Source organism: Hydractinia symbiolongicarpus, chromosome 9, assembly GCF_029227915.1.
Source record: "Hydractinia symbiolongicarpus strain clone_291-10 chromosome 9, HSymV2.1, whole genome shotgun sequence".
Classification (NCBI taxonomy): domain Eukaryota; kingdom Metazoa; phylum Cnidaria; class Hydrozoa; order Anthoathecata; family Hydractiniidae; genus Hydractinia; species Hydractinia symbiolongicarpus.
The window spans coordinates 23,721,427-23,742,082 of NC_079883.1; the positions used below are offsets into that span (position 1 = coordinate 23,721,427).

Here is a 20,656-nt window from a genome sequence, read left to right on the forward strand (position 1 = left end):
ATAAAAGTCAGTTTGCGCTAAACTTCATTATACGTTAAACGATAGAGATTAATCTGATGATATAGAAGTTTTAAATGACACTGTGTAGTGTGGGCTTTTAGCCTATGTTGTGGAAGACCCCCGAAAGACAAGCGTTTACAAGCATCTGTTTTATGTCGTAGTTTTTGCTAAAAAGAAAACTGTTTTACTAGCTTCATATGATATTTCCACAATAAACCACGACACAAGGATTATCTAAATTCACAACACGGTAATTTAAAAATACTTCGTGTTCTTTTACACCGCACCCAACAACCTAGTTTATCCGACCTTATTATACGATCCATAAAAATATCTTGAAATTGAAGTCGCGCCATATCTCGAACTTTTTGTCTAGTCCATTGAGGGTTTGAGACAGCGGATAGTAGGCCGTAATTTTTAACGATTTTTGTTCTGTCGTGTATTACAATATAACTCCTACCTTCGTCCGCGCTCGAGTTTGAATACGTGTTACAGAATTTTTCGCGAGGCAGTAAAGAAATGTGAACATATCGCGAGCGCAAATTTAAAATTTCACTAGGCTATGCTTTTATCCCCACCCCCTGGCCCTAACTTTACCAGAAGAAATTTTAATAACAAGTGATCTGAAATACTTTAATTGCGCATGTGTACAACTGTTTTCCTCTTTATCTTAAACTCATTTCCAGGAGCTATATGCATACGTTTCTTCACCTAAATTATGAAAACGGGAAAAGGCTCCGGGGGCGAGGTTGCTGATGTCTGGTTAGAAAAAAGCACTACGACGGAGGACAACTACATTTCTTCGAATTTTAAATTGCTGAGTCGGATGTCTGCCACGGCAAGTTGTTGCTTTGAAAGGTTATTGTTTTTTTGTAGCTATCTGGCTACATACATAGGTTTATTTAGATGATTTATATTCTGACTAGGATTTTTGCTTCTTTGAATGCGTTTTTGTGTTGTCTTTTGTGTTTCCCTATCTCTCATTCTGTAAAAGTTTTTTGGGGATCGTTGGTCAGTCAGGATCTTTGGCCATACTTGAGGCTGTTGTATAGGGTGTTGATGTAATTTTCGAAGCAATTTTAACAAGATATTACCGTTAAACAACACACCCTTCCCTCTTTAATCCCTCCCCCCATCCTGAAAAAGAATTATGCAACTTTTAAGGGAAACTCAAAGCTTTGTATCCCAAATTGCACACGAAAACATAATGGCAAATTTACTGTAAACAGTCCTAAGAAAAAATTGTAGCTTAGAGTTTTCAGAGAGGCACTATTTGATTCAATTTTTCTCAAGTCACACGCAATTATATGTACTGCAAAGATTGTATTTTTTTGTGTTACTAAGTCAATATCAATAGCTATATATAAAGGGTTGTGGATGGAGGTTGTGGGAACAGGTCCCCTTATGTCACAAATGAAAAATTGTAAGTTATGCACTCCACCTAGAAATTAGGTAAAAATGACAAACTTTGTGCTTGTTAATGATAGGCGACAGAAATGTAAGGAATTTTAGTATAGCAGGTTATATGTCTCTAGGGTTTTCTTTTTAGAGTAGAGTAGGGGGTGTGGCTTTTTACTCGATCTAATAAAACATGCATTGGCTTTCGGTCAATAAGAACAGCACACACTCAGATTTCAGCAAAAGTTTTTTTGAAAAAAGTACATTACAAAGAAAATGCTTAAACTTTCCCTGCATTGCTTCTTTTTTTTACCTGATATTCATTGAATATATAGATAAAACATTTTTATTGGTTTAAGAAATCTAGAAGGACCAGGCCCGCTAATGTTGCATTAATTTTAAACATATGCATGGTTTACTTTGAAATACTTTCATTTCAGAGGTATCCCAAATCACGATTCAAGCAACCTCTACCTCAAGGATTCTTCTCTTTTTTGATAAATTATTGTTCTAATATAAAAAATAAATAGCCAAGGTTGCTAGTTAGGCTCGATGGGCATTTTTTATAGTTTTTATAACTATTGCGCTAGGTGGTTATTTTGAATTGATGATTATTTGGTCACTGGGTACTTATAAGACAAACTTTTGAAAGTAGGCATTCTAGCATGCAGGACTCTGTAAGATAGTATATCTGGAAAAGTTAAAACTGCACCCAGCCATCACAAAGGCTCTAAAAGACATTTTAAGTGTCTAAAAGAGGTCTTTTCAAAGGTCTATTTCAAAAGATCTCTTTTAGACATCTTTTGGAAAACACGTCTTTCCAAAGACGTCTGTTAAAGTTTTTTAAGAAATTCTGTTATGACGCGTTTTTTAGATCTTTTAAAGATGTAGAAGCAACTAAAATGTATCTTTAATGTAACTTTTTATCTTTAAAAAGGCATCTTTTATATATCTATAAGACATCTTCCTTGATTTGACATCTTCCTTGATTTCTTTTTTTTTTTTGATTTTATCATGGCCAACTTTTTGTGTCCAGGTATTGGGATCTGAATTTGATCTTTAGACTTTAGTACTAAGAGCCACTGTAATCTATTCAATGACTAAAAAAACAAAAGCCCTTACTTTTTGAACAACAGATCTCCACAGTCTCACTACCATACAACATAATACTTCTTACACAGGCGTCATACAACCTTTTACCTCAAATGACAAGACTCTGCTAGTCAACAAAGAAAATAACTATAAACCTTTTCCAAGTGGAACCTATACCGCAAACAAATAATTTTTCCAATACCCCCTTCATTACACAACATATCACTTAAGTAAAAGTAATTCTCAACTAATCTCTAACGAGGTACTGTTATACATCATTAAAGCTGGAAATACTTCATTGTCTATAATCTCACATTTGCAATGCCTCCATACAGGCTAAATGTCAGCTCTTAACCTTCCTCCAATACCACTGTACTTCTTACATACCCAATGCTTACAAGTCTGACAAAAAATTGAGTTACTATCAACCCCTTTCCTATGCAAACTCCACAAGGCCACTAAACTACAAGATCACACTTGACTTTAATGCTACAAATCATGACTTTAGACTTTGCTACATTCACTCTTAACTTTTTTTTTCCAGTCCTTCCACTTCTCAAACTTTTTAACTAATTCTTTCATTGACTTTGTTATAAGAACCAAATCATCTGCCTACAATAACTCCCATGGACAACCTGTTCTGAACCCTATCAACAGACCTAAGACTAAAACAAACAACACAGACACACCAACATTTAAACTAAATGGTCTTCCCTTCTTAACACATCTGCAAATCTGTTTCTCTCTCCTTCTAATTTTGCCTTATACACTGCTGTAGGAGTACCACAGTACTTAGCTCGTAAGTAATTCTTACTACCAACTGACTTCCAAGCTTTCAAAATTTTGCTCTTTTCCTTTTTACACTGGTTAACCTCATTATTTCACCACAAGGTCTGTGTATGTCTAGCTGGTCCTTTTGTTCAACCACAGGTATCATCAAAAACTTCTGGAAGACAATTCTTCAAAGTGGTCCAAGTACTTTCAACATTTTCACCATCACATTGACCATTCTGGGCCAACTGCTGAACGTTTGTACTAAATTGTTTTTCTAAAATCTCTTTCTAATCTAATTTATGACAGTGTCTTTGAGTTATTAAAATAGAAAGTAAAATTATTAAGAACAAAAAAGTCTCTTAATCCCACCTTCTTCTATTTTATGGTGATGCATTTAATGTTTTCTTGTTAACTATACTTTCCTGCAATGTTTCGTGCCATTAATTGCAACTAGGCATGTCACAATAACAGTATTTTTTTATTTAATCCTTTAGTATAATTAAAGCATGGCTATGGCAGAGGGTGGCTATGATGCAAAGTTTGTTGAAGAAGTAGCCACTGATATAAAATGTGTTGTGTGCCATTTTCCTCTCAGGAAACCTGTGCAAGTTATACAATGCGGGCACAGATTTTGTGAGGACTGTTTTGAACAAATGAAGAATTATTCCATAACTCGGTTTGTTGTTTTATCATTCTTGTTTCTTTCTGTTTTATTTTTTTGACTCCTATTTTTCCTATTTCTCACAATTGTTTTATACATATTTCGTATTACTATAGAAATACAGATCTTTGCTGTCCCTTAGATCGAATGGTTATAAACTCGAACCAAGTAAGTATTTTTTAGGGTGTTCTTGTCTGTTGTTGTTTGTTTTTGTTGTTGTTTTATTCTCTCTAGTAAAGAGGAAAAATACGTATTAACTTAAAATTCAATTAATAGTTTTAATATTTTTAATAAATAAATAAAAATTGTCTATGATTAAAAAAACTTAATTTCAAATAATTACGTACTCGCTACGCTAAATAAAAAAAAATTAATATTTTTTAAGGGAATTTATGAAGGTTTTATGGCGTTTCTCAACACTGCTTTCTTTTTCCTTTCCTTTTTTGTCCTGAGAAATGGAAAAGGATGTATTAACAAGTTGTGTAATAACATCATAGTTGTATTATGTACCTAACTTTAGGTGTTTCCTGACAAAGGACTAGAGAGAACAATCCTCAGTTTAAAAGTGCGATGCTCTAATGTAGCAAAGGGTTGTATCTGGGTGAATGATTTGAGAGATTTGCAGGTACTGAAAATGTATTGTATAGTATTTCAATATTCCGAGTCTAATGCTGTTACAAATTATGAAATGCCTAAACACCTAAAACAGAAAGTGAATTAGAATAAATACAAGCAAATCCGAAATTTTATTAACCATTTTCCCCAGACTTAATTTGGAAAACGTTGAGTGAATACTTCATTTAAAAGTTTCGTATGAAATTGGTAATTTCAGTAGTTTTTTGAATAAGAAAATAGAAAACTACAGCTATATATATATTTATTTTTAAACGACAAAACACTTTTAGCTGGAAAAATAATAAATTACTAAAGAATTGATAAGTGAGATATCATGAACACTGTAAGCGAGCAGATCAACATGAAATTCATTTTATATTTTATTTAATTTTTCCAAAGCTAATAGGTTTTTAACTTCTGGTACTCAGTAGGGAGAGTTTTTTAATTTTATCCAAGTACTAACTGTCATGTTAGAAAAAATGATACTTGGTTTTTATTAGACTTTCGTGCGTTTTTCGGGCGAAGAATAAAAGGAATATATGTTCACGGTAAAGAAATAACACCTTGTAAAATAAAAAAATGGTCACAATGCTATGCCAACAATATCTAACATCTAAGATTTTGTCAATTAAATAATTAAATGTGAATTACTTGTTTATAACAGTTTGTGCAGACTTAAATTTTTTAACATTTATTCGTTATGCTTTTTTTTTTAGCCACATTTAGATGCAGATTGCGACTACACCATAGTAACATGTCAGAATGAAGGTTGCAACAAGCAAATTCAACGTAACATGTTGCAACAACATGTTGTTCAGTATTGTGGTCAGGTATGTAAAATATATCAACAGTACCAGGGATTGTCAAGGTTCTGAAAAATGACTTCAAATCTGTGATATTAGTGCCAAAAGTTTAAATAATTAGATTTCAAAAATTTGTATTAATTTTGTTACACTTTGATTGTACATTTTATGTGAATAGAAATCTTTTTTTATGGGTTTGATTACTACAGATTACATAACCTTTTCTGAGTCTAACCTGAGTAAAAAGAATTTCAATATCAGAAATTATCAAAATCGTTACGAACTATAAGCAAAAAACATTACCCTCTCTTTTTTGTGTTGATCTGCTGATCGTTGTTTTTTGGATTGCATTAGGTATAGTAAAAGATGGCTAACTCAAGTTAACATGGTTTTTTAGTAATGAGGTTGCCATTTTTTTCAAAAATTTGAAGAATTTAATGATTGTCATGGATTCAAGTGAGTGAAATTGAATATTAAGCTCTGAAGAAGTGTTTCCCAATATGTAATGCAAGCAGTATAAGTTAAAGCAGTTAATTATTGGTGGAAATATTTATGTTTTGTTAATCATAAAGTTTTAAAACATCAGATCTTATAAGCTGGTATCTCACAGCGTGTTGATGTTTATTTCAAAATGTTTTTTTATCGTAGAAAGATGGTGATTGCAATGGCAAGAAAATCAAAGAATTAATTGCTGGACTTAGTTCCAGATTACTGGAGTGTGAAATGAAAATCAGAGAAAGAGATGGGATGTTAATGATGACTGAAATAAGACTAATCAATTGCGAGAAAGACCTGAAGGTCACAAAACACAAGTTAGAAAAAAATGAGAAAAACTTGTTGGTGACAGAACATGCACTAAGCAGTTGTGAGAAGGAATTAAAGACTACGAAAGACAGGTTAAGAGATTGTGAAGAAAAATCATTGAAAAAAGATGCGATTATTGAGCGTTTATCATGTGTGAATTCTATGGGGTTTTTTCAATGGACAATAAATAATTACAACAGCGTTAAATGGAGTGAAGAATTGAACAGTCCCTACTTCTATTCATCATATAATGGCTACAAATGTCAACTAAGTGCTGAATGGTATGGGCCTAAAAGAGGTCAAATGGGCTTGTTTTTTCACCTTTGCCAGGGCGAGAACGATGATGAATTAGTATGGCCATTCCCAATGAAAGTACGATTGCAATCTACTGACATCAATGGTAGTATAAGAAGTGTGACTGTTTCGTTTTTGACACATAATTTACCTGACAGTTGGGAAAGACCTGAAGGTACGAGAACAAGGGGAATCGGATCAGAAGAATTTTTACACATGCCGCAGTTGACAAAATATACTCAAAATGACAAAATGGTGATTTATTGTTTTTTCGATCTTTGACACACAAACGCTTCTTCTTTAGTCTCTCTCACAGCTGTTATGTGATTTCGCTCTTCATTCTTTCCTAATTTTATCACTATAAAGTGTTTTTTAGTTTTCTGGAGAATTACGAAAGGCAGAGAAATAAAATTAGTTTTGATACCTTACCTATGGTTTACCACTTCTGCTTAAATAAATCCAGCCAATTATTTTGCTTGATCGTTGTTCCTTTTCTATATTTTCTATATATCCTGTTTATACTTGTCTATAACCACATATATTATCAATCTTCATACAACTTGTACATCATTTATTCTTGTTTCGAATTTTTCAAACTTTTGAATAGGCAACCTTTTTGTCTGGACGAATAAACTTTTGCAAAATATCGTAAGTTCAAGAAATATTTTTAAGTAATTTTAAGAGCACTGCGATAATATTGAGCGAAACCTTTATTGACTTCAATCACGCTGAATGAAAATTGCTGGGGAAATAACTTCTATCATGGAGGTAAAAATAAAGAAGGAGATTGAACTCTTTTGTTTCTATTCAAATCACCCGTGATGCGATCAGTTGCAAATCTATTCATGTTGTTATTTTAAATTCTAACGTGTGTCAGTTTTAGTAAATTTCATTGGTCGAGAAAACAATCATTAACTTTTTTTTCTTGATTTTTCTTTCTGCACGCGCCACTACACAGGGGTAACCCAAAAAATACGTCATTGCATAAATTGCGCATATTAATGTTTTACCCAGTCCTTTTCCGCGTTCGAAGTTCAGTAAAGATGGCGTTTGAGAATGGCATGGTCAAGTAAACAAATTCAGTTTAATTTTGGTTGTATTTAAATGCTTTTTTCTTTACTTTTGGGCCGAGATGTAAGTAATATCAAGTTTTAATTTTTTACCGGACAGTACCTTTAACTCAATAGATGTATCTGGCTTTTTCACAACAATATACATTTCCTGACTAATATTTTTTAAAGCAAACTATTAGTCTTATCAACACTTATATGATATCATATATGCTTGTAGTTTTTACTATGCGTTATATTTTTAATGTACTGATTTACAATTTGTAAATATTTACGTGATTTTTAAATCTTGTTTCCATATTTTACATTCCCTCAAAATCCCATCCAATTGTCTTATATTATTATTTGCATTGATTTACCTAGCAGGGTTTTTATTTTGTTTTTTGAAATTATCTTTTATTATCATATATTGGAGGTTTTTGTTTAGTTTAGTATACACGAAATTTTACTTTAAAGTAAGAAAAATAATTTCTTTTCTTACTTCTCAAATCCTGACGTTTTGTCATTATCTGTCTAATCACTTATAACAGCGCTATCCTACAGCAGCAATTTTTTTGTGAAGTCAACAAACATTTTTCTTTAACATTTATAATAACAATAGGAACAAAAAACGCACGATCATTGAATTGGAAACTTTATTTCCAATTATTTAAACCAACTTAAGGAGGATTATCACGAAGCGAATTAAACGGCGAATACGCCGAAGAAATGTATCTGAGCATGTGCCATTCACAATTCTCTTCGTGAAAATCCCCCTTCAAAAAAATGTAAACCCGCATAAGTCCTAGTACACAATGCATAATATCAACTTTTTACGCGCAGTTTAATCCATTTTCACAAGTACTTGTGCTTTTTTGCTATTGCAAACTTTCCTAACAGGCACCTTGAACCATTTTTTCTAGATGAATGAGTATTTCTTGGTTATTCTGTGTTATTTAGTGCAAAAATTGAAATTGAAAACCACATGAAATTAAAGTAATGTGCTTATCAACACAGATTAACAAAACTGCATATGGAGGATGCCATGTACAAATTTTCATTTTGTTTTTCTAAGAGCTATTCTATTAATGACTAAGTTTCAAGATGATTTTTACCATTTTCGGGTGGTCTTGCGATATTTGACAGGCCGGAATACATGTAAAGAATTCATACAAAAACTTCTTGTGCAATGCTTGTGCCATATTAGAAAGAATTCGAGAAGAGGATAAGAGAAAATCTTACATGGTAATTTAACTTGTTGCGTAAGAGATAATATATATCTGATAAAAACTTCAAAAGTCGAGTTTTGTTAACATGTTAATAAAGCCGACTTTATCAATATAAATTACTTTTGTTCTTACTATTGAAAAAAATTATTTTGCGAGCACATTTCGCGAAATGGACAAATAGAAAAACGGTCCTAAATTTGACATTTTTTTGTCGATGGTGGCATTTCTGTGTTAATTTGTTTTAAAAAATTAACGGAGAAAGGAATAGATTGTTTTAAAAAATCGATGGTTTCCAATCTGTGGGTTAAAATACGCTAAAGTTATTGGTATAAATTTTGGTTATATCAACTTCAGAGAATAGAATTTAAACAAACACGTAAAAATTAGAATCACAACAGTACTGTTAAAAAAAAGAGGTAAAACAATGCTTGTGCTTTTATAACTACACGTCTAAAATAAAAATAAAATAAATAAAAAACACATGCATATAGGAAACACAGCTTGAACATTTGAAAAATTAAAGAACATCTAGGAAACGTTACCCAGTACGCGGGAAAAAAATAATTGAAGTGCTATCAAATAATGTTTTCAAAATCATAAAACACAAAAAGTAAACACAAAATCGTGAAATTCAATGATTTTTTACGAACAACAGTTAACTGGAGTTTGTTTTTAAGACTTAAAAATAAAATATAAGGCTCGAACTGTAAAAAAAACTTTAAGCCTGCTTGATCTGTCTTGTTTAAGTAATAAAGGAGGTATGGTGAAGGATGACATGATACTGTTGGTGTGATGTTCGATTTGCATATTCGTTCAAATCCAAAGGATGTGTAAACAGATGTGCTCTATCCAGTTTCGTTGTTGTTTTTACAATAAAGTAAACCCGGGTATATAGTAGCTGTTTATATCTGTTACGTACTTTTTGACATCGGCAGCTATTCTCGGGTATTGTGTTTTTTAACAGCGAAGCAGCTAATTTTTTGGATGAGGCCGTGTGTTATGATTTCAAAATGTAAATTGAATAGGCGTCGTTATTTAGAAGAGCTGAAATATCTGTTCTGGTTAGTGGCTTTTAAAGTTGTATTGTAGAAACATAGTTAATAATATCGTGTAAATAAACTTTTGAGTGAAGCATGTACCCTTTTATGTTTTACTGGTTTATATTTGTGACTAGCATTATGGTAGCTAACTACACTAATATTTTGTTCCAGTCTTGTGACTGGAATAAAATTTTTTAGCCCGGTTATGAATTTTTTCGTATTATCGAGTGAAGATAACTGTAGGTGAATTTAGTTAAAGCGGATACAATTAGTTCAAAAAGAACTACCAATTCTTACAGATGTTCGCTTATAAAGCTTTTCCTATAAATGTTTCACCTGAAATAAATTATATAATTAGTTCCGAGTGTAGTTCTTACATAAGTCTCCGCTTTAGGCTACTTTCTGTCTAGACAGATTTCTCTATGTCAATTAATAAAAGTTCATTATAATCCATAAAATGACACACCTGTAACGACTACACATTTTTCTTTTTATAAGCAACTTCATTTTTTATTGAAATTGCTGAGGGAGGGGAGGGGGGATTTTTTTTGCTGTAAAATTGCTCAGAATTTCATTTGCAGATTTTCGGCTTTAAATGATATTATTTATCAGCAAAAAGATATACTGTTAGTTTTTGTGGCTTTCTTGTCGGATTGTCCAGGTTTGGTTGTTTAACTTTATAAATTTCAGCATAATTGGTAGCTTAGCAGTACTTAACGTTTTGATCTAAACTTCAGTTTAAAGAAAGTTTGTGCATATATAGAGTAAAGTATGGCTATGGCGTTGGGTGGCTATGATGCAAACTTTGTTGAAGAAGTACCTGCTGATTTAAAATGTGTTGTGTGTCATTATCCTTTTAAGAAACCTGTACAGATTATCCAATGCGGGCACAGATTTTGCAAGGAGTGTTTTAAACAAATGAAGAATTATTCCTCAACTCAGTTAGTTTGATATTTTTTGGTTATTTTTTATTTCATCTTTCTTTCTTTCACTCCTCAGAGTTTTTATTTAGTTTTATGTGCGTTTTGTTATATCACAGAATCGCAATCCTTCGCTGTCCCTTAGATCGACTGGTAATTAACTGCAAGCAGGTATGTGTTTATTATTTGAATTCTCTAACTTAGCGTTTATGATCGTGAATGGAAGTTATTCCGGCCAGCATGACAAAATAAATTAATATAATAACCTAATGCGATGGTGCGAACAATATGATGCAGATATGAATATCTTTTCTTTTGTTTTTCTCCTGCATGTTGCATCCTTTTCACAAAACTAGGGGTTTTCACCTAAATTTTATTTTACGCATAAACAATGATGTTCTAAAAGCACTAACCTTTTTATTTCACTGCTATCGGTTGTACAGCAATAGTCATCTCTAAAAACAACTGTATTCTAGCAGGTTTGGTAGGTCAGTAATAGTAATTTGTGGGTTTTTTCTTAAAAATCTTTGACCTCGTTGTTAACGTCTTTAAAAGTAAGAAGGTTCTCACGGTTAACCTCACGCATCCAGCCGAAGAGATGGCCGCTAAAACCTAATTTTAAAATCGAAAAAAAATCGTCAGTAAAAACGAAATGTTTTTTAATAAACAAATTGCTCGGCTAATTAATGTATGTCTTCCGCGAAAGATTCCTTGAAGCTAAAAAATTAGTTTCTACAAAATTATGTCGGTCTGTTGTCCAAGTTGCATTTTTATTGTAGTTTTTATGTTAATTTATGTTTAGGTGTTCCAAATTTTTATTCATCTCATTATCTTGGAAACTAAAAAATAAAAATACATTTATTTATCTTTTTCCTGTTAACGAACGATTATGCCAACGACTTCTTTTTTATAATTTTATTCGGAAAAGTTTGTGCATCGCTTTAATCATTTTAATAGGGATTTTTTTTCATTTTGCCTGAGTAGCCCTCTCGTTTGCTTACCCAGCAAATTTGTTGCCTTTCTAACATTCAATTTTGATCTTCTTGCATGCAGCGACCTTTTTTAAAAATAGTAATTTTATTTTGACTTTAAAAAAAGATAAAAATATGTCAAGAATTTTATATCGTGGGATTTGGAAGTAAATACACAGATAGTAAATGATATACGTCTTTCTGATATCTAGTATTACAGTAACTACGTGTCTAACACATGTGTACTTCGTTTTTTCGGCTTGACCAAGTTGCGCATCATACTGAATTGTGTAAACCAAGTTACGATACAACATAAAACATATTCATAAAAAATGAATTCAAGCTGCTCTGAAAAACCACACTTGTTACGTAAGCAAAACATTGCAATGTTAATAATTCATATTCATTTTATGAATAACAAAAATTGTATAGCTGTCTTGTGAAAGAAAAAATATTGAAGAAAAGAGAAGGAAGTGAGAAATTTAAAGCAAAAAAATATTATTAAACGATATTTCACCATAGTACGTTTTAAACGATGCACATCAACCAGAATGCACAAATACTGATGTTGTGTATATGGACGAATTGTCAGCACTCTTTTCCATGGGTTAATGACTAGTTTACCGTGAATGTTTTTAAATTTTAGTTACATGTTTATTTTTCTTCAAAGGTGGTAGATAAAAAAAGAAGTACAACATGGATGTTGTTATCGTAGAGGGTGGCTATGACGCAAATTTTGTTGAAGAAGTAACCACTGATTTGAAATGTTGTGTGTGTCAATATCCTTTGAGAAAGCCTGTACAGATTATACAATGCGGACACAAGTTTTGTGAGCAGTGTTTTGAGCAAATGAAGGATTATTCCTCAACTCAGTTAGTTGTTGTTATTTTTGTTTATTTTCATTTCTGTAATGTTTGTTCTAACTTACTAGGCCGTCTTTATTCTCGCATTTGTTTTATACATTTTTTCTAGAAACATAGACCTTTGTTGTCCCTTAGATCGAATGGTGATTGACTCCAATCAGGTATGTTTATTGAAATCTCCTAACTGCGAATGATAATAAAAACAAAGTTTGAAAAAAATTGGAATGTTTTTTTTGGAAGATATGTTCTTGAGGAGTTAAGCATCTTTTATATAGTTTACACTTAAAATCATTGCCTTAAGAGAGCCTTGACGATTTTTAAATTTTTATCTCAGTATGTACGGAAATAATGTTTACTAGAGAGACATTTGAAATCTCTAAAGAAGCCTGAAAAACTATGGGGAAAAAGTTAGCCTTTAACTAGGGTAGTTTAATTTATAGTTTGTTATAAAAGATTTTAAACAGTTGACTTTGAACTAGGTGTACCATGGTTGGCATATGTTTCATATCCGTAATTCTTTCTTTTCGTTTTTTTTGTCTTGAAAAGTGCTAAACAATGTATTCTGTCAGTAAGACAGTTTCACTACAATCTAGTGTGTTTATCCGGTTTAAGTTAGTATGTATCTATTTATGTGTAGGTGTTTCCAGATAAAGGATTAGAGAGAATGGTCCTCAACTTAAAAGTGCGATGCTCTAATGTAGCAAAAGGTTGCATTTGGGTGAATGATTTAAGGGACCTGAAGGTACTAGTATACTTATTCAAACGTTTAGACACAACATCTACGCCCAAGCTGTAAAGTCCTTTTGCCTTTACAGAAGAAAGTGGTATAACTACGTAAGAGAAAATACAAACACGTCTAAGGTTGTATGTAAACCATGACTGATGACAAACTATGACAGAAAAGGTGCAACAAGTAAGATCAACAAATTTATTAATAACGATTTAGCAAAATATACTTTAAACTGAAATATTTTTGCGGGTAGAAAAATGTCGCGTACTTAGGGAATTAGCATTAAATTCGCTAGGTTAAGTTCTCTCTGCTTCATTCGTGAAAATATTTTTTATCAGGTTCGGAAAATTAGTTGCAGCTAAAGTGTAAAGTTCATTGTAAATTATCTCACTCTGTTTTTTTTATTATGTTCAACTTTTAAAATAATATACGCGCGAAAGACTCGACCAATTAATCAAATTAAAAGTTTGTTAATTTAAAGATTAACATTTTATATTCCTGTGTTCATTGACTGATTTTTTTTTCTTTCAGCCCCATTTAGATGGAGATTGTGACTACACCATAGTAATATGCCAGAATGAAGGTTGTAACAAGAAAATTTATCGCTACATGTTACAACAGCATGTTGTTTAATGTTCTGATCAGGTATGTAAAAGAAATCAACAGTACCAGGGATTGTAAACTTTTTGAAAAACATAGACATGTCTTTAAATCTGTAATACCAATGCAAAAAGTATAAATATTTCTTTTAATAATTTATTTTTGTTACATTTCGATTGTACATTTTATGTGAACATAAAGAATCTTTTTTTTTTATGGGTTTAATTACTTTAGATTACACAACCCTTACCTGCGTCTAGTCTGCGTAAAACGAATTTCAATAAGTGGTCTTTCCTAAATATCAAAATCGTGACGTTCAGTCTAAAATTTCCTTATCATAATGATGAAGAATATGTAACAAAACCCCATTAGCAAAAAACTCGATCCACCCTTGTTTGTGGTGATTTGCTGATCGTTTTTTTGCATCGGGTATCTGTAGAATTATGAATTATCTGTCGATCTTGCTCAAGTTAACATGGTTTTTAGTAATGAGGTTGTTTAGTATCTGTAGCCATTTTTTTTTTAAATTTGAAGAATTTTGAACCTTTCACAAAAATGTATTCATCATGATTGTAATGGATCCGAGTGAGTGAAATTGAATAGTAAGCAAGTGTTTCCGAATATTTATTACAATGTACGAGCAATTTGTACAAGCAGTTTATTGTCGGTGTAAATATTCTTGCTGTTTTGTTAATCTTAAATTTTTAAAACAACAGGTTGTTTCTATCGTAGAAAGATGGTGATTATAATGGAAAAGATATAAAAAAACTAATTGACGGTCTTAGCTCCAGAGTACAGGAATGTGAAATAAAAATCAAAGAAAGAGATGACATGTTGACGATGACAGAAAAAAGACTATCCAGTTGTGAGAAGGAATTAAAGAATACAACAGACAGGTTAAGGGACTGTGAAGCAAAATCATTGAGAAAAGATGCGATTATTGAGCGTTTATCATGTGTGAATTCGATGGGGTTTTTTCAATGGACAATAACTAATTATAACACAGTAAAATTGTGTGCAGATTTGGAAAGTCCTTATTTCTATTCATCATACAATGGCTACAAATGTCAATTAGGTGCTGAATGGCGTGGACCTGAAAAAGCTCGAATGGGCGTGTATTTTCACCTTTGCAAAGGCGAGAATGATGACGAATTAGTATGGCCATTTCCAATGAAGGTACGATTGCAGTCTACTGACTGCAAAGGTGTAATAAAAAGTGTGACTGTTTCGTCTTTGACACATAATGAACCTAAGTGTTGGGGAAGACCTGAAAATGGGAGAAATGTAGGAGTGGGATTACCAAATTTTCTAAATATGCCACAATTGGAAAAACATGTTAGAAGTAACAAAATGGCGATTTACTGTTTTTTCGATCATTAATGTCTCTCAAATGCTTGTCATTTATTCTGTGACTGTTATGGACATGTTTAAATATAACAGACTATTTTCAAGGCATTGTGAACATTTTACTGGGTGTTAAATATGAGATAATAATAAAAGTGAGAATTAACATTGGTTCTTACCGTTTTCACGAAATGATAAAACTTTTACCTTTTTGTTACCACTGTGACTAAAATAAATCCACTTAAAGCCTTTGTGTTCCGACATGTTCACACAGTTTTAATAGCAAACAAGAATCCGAACCGGCTTGAAAATCACGATTGTTTTGTGGACAACTTTGCGGTTCATAAGGGATCGTCTCCGAGATTGTTTTCAAAAAAAATCGTTTCAAATCGTTTCATTTTTTAATTAGCATAGCATGTGATACGAATTTGAAACGATTTTAAAGTAATGTTTAATTTTTTGAAATCGTTTCAGATCGTATGGAAATCGTTTCACTATTTTGTAAATCGTTTCATTAAAAAATAAAATTGTTTCATAATCGTTTCATAATCGTTTCAAGATTGTTTTATTATATTCTTGAAATCGTTTCACATAACCATAATTCGTTGTTAAAATCGTATCATTATGATCGTTTCAGTATATTTATTTTAGATCGTTTCAAAATCGTTTCAAGGTGTTTGTTTTACATTCTTTTAACATAAAAGAAATTATTAATCTAATAAAGGTCTCTCCATAAAACCTACGCGCTGTCACATAGGTAAATTTCTACATCGTAAAAAATCGCGTATATAAAAACATTATTTATAAAGATTTTCTTTCGGAAATTGTTTCAGCATATTTATTTGAGATCGTTTCAGGATGTTTGATTTAATTTTTTTTTTACATAAGAAGAATAAAAGCAATAATTATTAATAGAACTCATTACGTTAGGGCATCATTAGGTTGTATATCACAGAAGTCGCCGGTGACATGCTTCGAAAATGCTTGTCACCGGCACAGTTTAACATGAAGCAAAACTGTACAGGAGACTCAATTGTTAGAGTCTTCGCAGAACATCTCTTCTCACAAAACCGAGGGCAGGGCTGACTTATTGCCTGCTGTGTCGTGTGGGAGAAAGAACTTCTGGACTTCTTTTTAATACGATATACAATTTTTTCGATTATTATTACGAATCGAATGGTACCACAGTATTTCAGTAGCCTGAGTGATTTTAGTTAGTGATAATGGCTTAACTTACTAAAAATAGATTTTTTTTCTCTGTAAACACCAGCTGTTCATTGACGTCATACCGATTGTGAGTAAAATTGTACCTGTTTCAAAACATGAAATTGTTGAATATGATTTAAGAATGCTGAACGTCGAGAGCGTGTTTACGTTTTTCGGGGACACTTGCTTATAACAAACTTTTTTAACTATCGCTAATATAACGACGTGGGAGAAAAGAAAGAGAATAAATTTTTGCTGAAATATCATAACAAACACTATTTACACACTTTTTATAAAAACATATACATATAATGGCGTTACGCGTCAACAGCAGACGTTTTTTTACAGGCTGTCGTACATAAGATCTGGGCAACAAACAGTCATAATCTCTCGAATATCCACTCCATGTCACCTTTATTTCTTCCCCTAAATCAAGTATTGATGCAAACAACCAGTGTTTGGTTTCTGGGTCGAGTGCTTGCACCTTCATTTTCTTTTTGAATTCGATAATCTATATAAAAAAATACGAAAGGTATAAGTTGGTTATCACTAACTTTAGAAAAGATAAGAATAATCAAGAATATAACTTACTTGATAAGTCATCGTTATGAAAATAACGTTTTAGTTGTAATAGTTCAAATGTCTGTTTTAAATGTACACTCAAGTGGAATTAAAAAAGAATGACGTGATTTTGCGAACTAGCGTAAACATTTTGTCGGTCACGGTATTATCAAACAAAACAACGAGAAGCTTTCCCGTCAGATGTGAGCGAAGTTAACGAGTTACTTTCTCGTGAGACCCGTCGGTTTTAACAATGCTCATTAATTAATTAACAAAAGGTTTTTTTTCTTCTTAAAATTATAAACAAATTTATTCATTCTTTTATGATATTCTTTTTCCTCTTTTTTCTGCCTTCGCAAGATTTTCTGATTTTACACTTTTTTATAAGAAAAGTGTTTTTTCGTTTCAGCCTTCAGTTTTTTTAACTTTTTGATTATTTAACCCATTCTCAGCCTCGATGTTCTTATAAAATATATTATTATATAAAAATGAAGTGTGTAATCCAGTAAATTTCCTAAAAACCGATTCTTATATAAAAGATGTACATCTTCTTAATGTAATATGCAATTTAAAACCACACATTTGTTCAGCCTCGTTTACAAAATTATCTTTTTCATAGAACGCTTAGGAAAAAGGGATAGGGGTAATCAAAAACATGAACTATACATTTTCTGTAATATTTTTTCAATTATGTAAAATTTACTCAAAGTCAAATTAAAAATGTCTATAAACTTTATAAAAATATATATTTGAAAATTTACTGTATAAACTAAAAACCCTAATGTTTCATAAGACGCATATGACGCGTCTTATCAGCTGCAGAAAAAAAAGCATATGAACAATCATGATGATTGCACAATCCATGTTGTGTATGATAAATATCTCCTTGGTTTTGCACCGATAATTTTGTGCCAGCAACATATCTACAAATGTTTTGTAGTGTCCATTATGAATATCACTCACTTCAGGGCAGGAGCATGTTCCTCCAAATTTTTCTGTTATGCTCATGAATTTGTTGAATCTTGGTGGAAGAGATTGGCAATGCTGGCAGTCTTTTGATGAGCACCTGAAAAACTCTATAGCTGGTATCCTTTTCGATTAGCGTGTTTCGCGAAAAATTGATACACTAATTGTAGTTCTGACAACTCTGGTTGCTCACGAATTTTTTTGGCGGAAGCATCTGCGAAGGTCTTGAGGAGACTGTGCGTTGTTTTGATATGTGGTAATAAGTCATTATCGCTGAGAACGGTTTTTGTTACAATTTCAAACCCAGCATAAGTTTTTTGATGCCAGAATTTAGCACACTCTATTGTCACATTGTCTCAAACTTTAGCCCATCACTCACCGCAGGCACAACTCCTTCAATGTTATCCGATAAAGTTACGCCAATGATTTGTTTAGTCAAATACGACCAACTCCTTTCGATCGGATTAAACCGTGAATGCCCATGTGCATAGCATTGCACAATCAGCGAATCCAACTTGGAATTCTGCCACAGAAAACCCAACGACATAAAATTTATTATTCCTTTCACTGACCAATCAGGTCCGCCATCGGCAATTAATACGACATTAAAAACATTTTTAAAACGTTTCTCAAGTTTGATAAGTTCCATCAAATGATTTACGTGCATTACGTTTGTACTTTCTACTAACCGCGACGGAAAAAGTTTTACAGTTAAATTTCCATTTCTTGGCCATTTAATTTTTTTTCTTTTAAGTTTGTCTTCACATATTTCCGCTTTACTGTTGATAAAATTTGTCACTGTGTCTCCTTCAGACAATGACCGTTTTCTTGTTTTTCGAAACAAAGGTTTAGGAATGGAAAATGATAGACTCCTCTTTAACTTTGTCCGGAGTACTTGATAACCAGCAGGTACCAGTTTGCAATTCGCATGTGGGAAATCATGATCATCAAAATTTGGCGCGTCCTTTTTTAAATAAAAAGTTCGATGTCTGCTACGACGGCTGGTTGCCGGGATCCCAACCTCCACCTTGTTTTTGTTGTCTACTGACAAACAAAGTGTGTCAACATCGCAAAGAGTCGCCATCTGGTTCACTATGCTCACTTGCGCGCTTGTATAATGGAAATCTGGATGAAGCCTTTTTTCCATTGTGTTCCGTTTTGGCGGAACACGAGCATCTACCAAGTTTTTAAATCTCCTGCTCGAAGTTGTTTTTCGACGTGGCGGTACCATCAGTCTATGGATGGTATTTCTACTTACGGTGATACCCAGTGTACTTTTTAATGACGAACAATGTCCTGTAAAGTTACGCCATTTGTATACATTGTATCGCTTCGACTTTGAAGATGTGCTCCAGCTGAGCTTTGTTCGACATAAATTCTTATGCATGGAACAAGATCGTGGTGTTTTATATGCGTGGAACGATTTTTATCTTTGCTTGTCATTTCTAAAAACAAAAGAAAAAGCTGCATAAAAAATTAAAAAAAGGCACACCATTTCTCTTCGCGTTATCAAGATTTCTAAAAGAAAGTCTAAATAAAAAAACAAGAACAAAACAACGGTGCCGCGTACTGAATTTAAAATAAATCCAAACCTCGATAAAGTTGTTCAACTTTCTCTTCGTCACTATGTTCCGTTTCCGAATCACTGTCGAACATCCAGTCACTATCGTCAGTTTCATAAGTTTCTAAAATATTTTCCATTTTAAAGGAAATTGTTAGTTTTAAGAAAAACTGTTTATTTTTAGTTTTGAAAAACTGTTTTACGATATTTACGATAAAAGATGTTGTTGATGATGTCGATGTTGTGTTGAATAAAAGAAAGAGAAACAATAATTTAATTGGTTTTTAATTAGTTCGACATCGTTTCAAAATTCGTTTCAATAACTTCGAAGACTTTTACATCGTATCACAAATAATATTTTGACAATCGTATCAAATCGTTTCAGAATTTTTTCTAATCATTTCAAAATCGTTTCACAATCGTTTCACAATCGTTTCATTTTTAACAAAATCGTTTCGCAAATAAAACATGAAACATTTAATTCTTTCATGATACGATTATGAAACGATGTAAAAAAATTATTGAAACGATTTCCATCGTATGGAAATCGTTTCAATTCGTATCAAAACTGAAACGATCTTGGAGACGATCCCTAATAGTGAAGATATTTTCCATTGTTTATTTGTACTTTGATAACTTAGCGTTTCATGTTTATAAAAGGGTCACACCAGTCCTTGTATAATACGAGATTATGTTTTTCTTGTAATTCCGACTAGTTTTTTATGGATTGTCTTAAGTAGCAAAATTCTCATAGATCATTTCTCTAATTGGAAGTTTTTGCGGGAAATAATCTTTTGCAAATCTTACAAAAACTGCAAAAGTTACTTTCGCAAAAACCCTACCAAGATCATTTTATCATATTTAGCAACTTTTACCCAATCGTCTTGTCATTCATAAACCGGATATACACTGTAATCAAAGTGTGCATGAACGTGTTTCCTTATTTTTGAAGAATTGAGATTTGTTACTGCATTTTTGTTGTTGTTGTTGTTGTTGTTGTTTGTTGTTGACATCCTCAGAATCATCGTTTAAACTTCACTCAGGCAAGATAGTTTTTATTTTTAGAAATAAATTGTCTTTTTATAAACAGTAAGTAAAATTTTATTAACGAGAATAATATATTAAAGTGGCCAACAGTCGCAGAATATTATATAATTGTAGTTTTCTTTTTGCCA

The 20,656-nt window shown here is 32.2% G+C and overlaps 2 protein-coding genes across 5 annotated transcripts; both read left to right on the plus strand.

Annotated features, from left to right (window-relative positions):
• Positions 1 to 3,743: 3,743 nt before the first annotated feature.
• On the plus strand, positions 3,744 to 6,973 carry LOC130657149 (TNF receptor-associated factor 6-like). The gene is made up of 5 exons (XM_057460113.1): positions 3,744 to 3,940; positions 4,042 to 4,093; positions 4,446 to 4,550; positions 5,257 to 5,370; positions 5,992 to 6,973. The coding sequence occupies exons 1-5, from the start codon at positions 3,771 to 3,773 to the stop codon at positions 6,721 to 6,723; spliced, it is 1,173 nt and encodes a 390-aa protein (XP_057316096.1). The 5' UTR covers positions 3,744 to 3,770; the 3' UTR covers positions 6,724 to 6,973.
• Positions 6,974 to 12,132: 5,159 nt separating this feature from the next.
• Positions 12,133 to 15,736, plus strand: LOC130656476 (TNF receptor-associated factor 4-like). Of its 4 annotated transcripts, XR_008984935.1 has the most exons (6): positions 12,136 to 12,522; positions 12,623 to 12,674; positions 13,151 to 13,255; positions 13,329 to 13,426; positions 13,775 to 13,888; positions 14,560 to 14,599. XR_008984935.1 is itself a non-coding variant. In XM_057459339.1 (5 exons), the coding sequence occupies exons 1-4, from the start codon at positions 12,347 to 12,349 to the stop codon at positions 13,874 to 13,876; spliced, it is 435 nt and encodes a 144-aa protein (XP_057315322.1). In that variant the 5' UTR covers positions 12,134 to 12,346; the 3' UTR covers positions 13,877 to 13,888; positions 14,560 to 14,599. The 4 variants fall into 4 exon arrangements, 2 of the variants coding, with proteins under 2 accessions (XP_057315322.1, XP_057315321.1); XR_008984934.1 differs by having other exon boundaries at positions 12,133 to 12,522; positions 13,151 to 13,426; XM_057459339.1 differs by lacking the exon at positions 13,329 to 13,426 and having other exon boundaries at positions 12,134 to 12,522.
• Positions 15,737 to 20,656: the final 4,920 nt, after the last annotated feature.

What these genes read in the sequence shown, in the direction of transcription:
- LOC130657149 (XM_057460113.1), top strand. Translation starts at nt 3,771, where the DNA reads ATGGCTATGGCAGAGGGTGGCTATGATGCAAAGTTTGTTGAAGAAGTA. An exon ending in ATGATTTGAGAGATTTGCAG is followed by an intron (nt 4,551 to 5,256) that starts GTACTGAAAATG and finishes TTTTTTTTTTAG; the next exon opens with CCACATTTAGATGCAGATTG. An exon ending in TTGTTCAGTATTGTGGTCAG is followed by an intron (nt 5,371 to 5,991) that starts GTATGTAAAATA and finishes TTTTTATCGTAG; the next exon opens with AAAGATGGTGATTGCAATGG.
- LOC130656476 (XM_057459339.1), top strand. Translation starts at nt 12,347, where the DNA reads ATGGATGTTGTTATCGTAGAGGGTGGCTATGACGCAAATTTTGTTGAA. An exon ending in AAGGATTATTCCTCAACTCA is followed by an intron (nt 12,523 to 12,622) that starts GTTAGTTGTTGT and finishes CATTTTTTCTAG; the next exon opens with AAACATAGACCTTTGTTGTC. An exon ending in TGGTGATTGACTCCAATCAG is followed by an intron (nt 12,675 to 13,150) that starts GTATGTTTATTG and finishes ATTTATGTGTAG; the next exon opens with GTGTTTCCAGATAAAGGATT.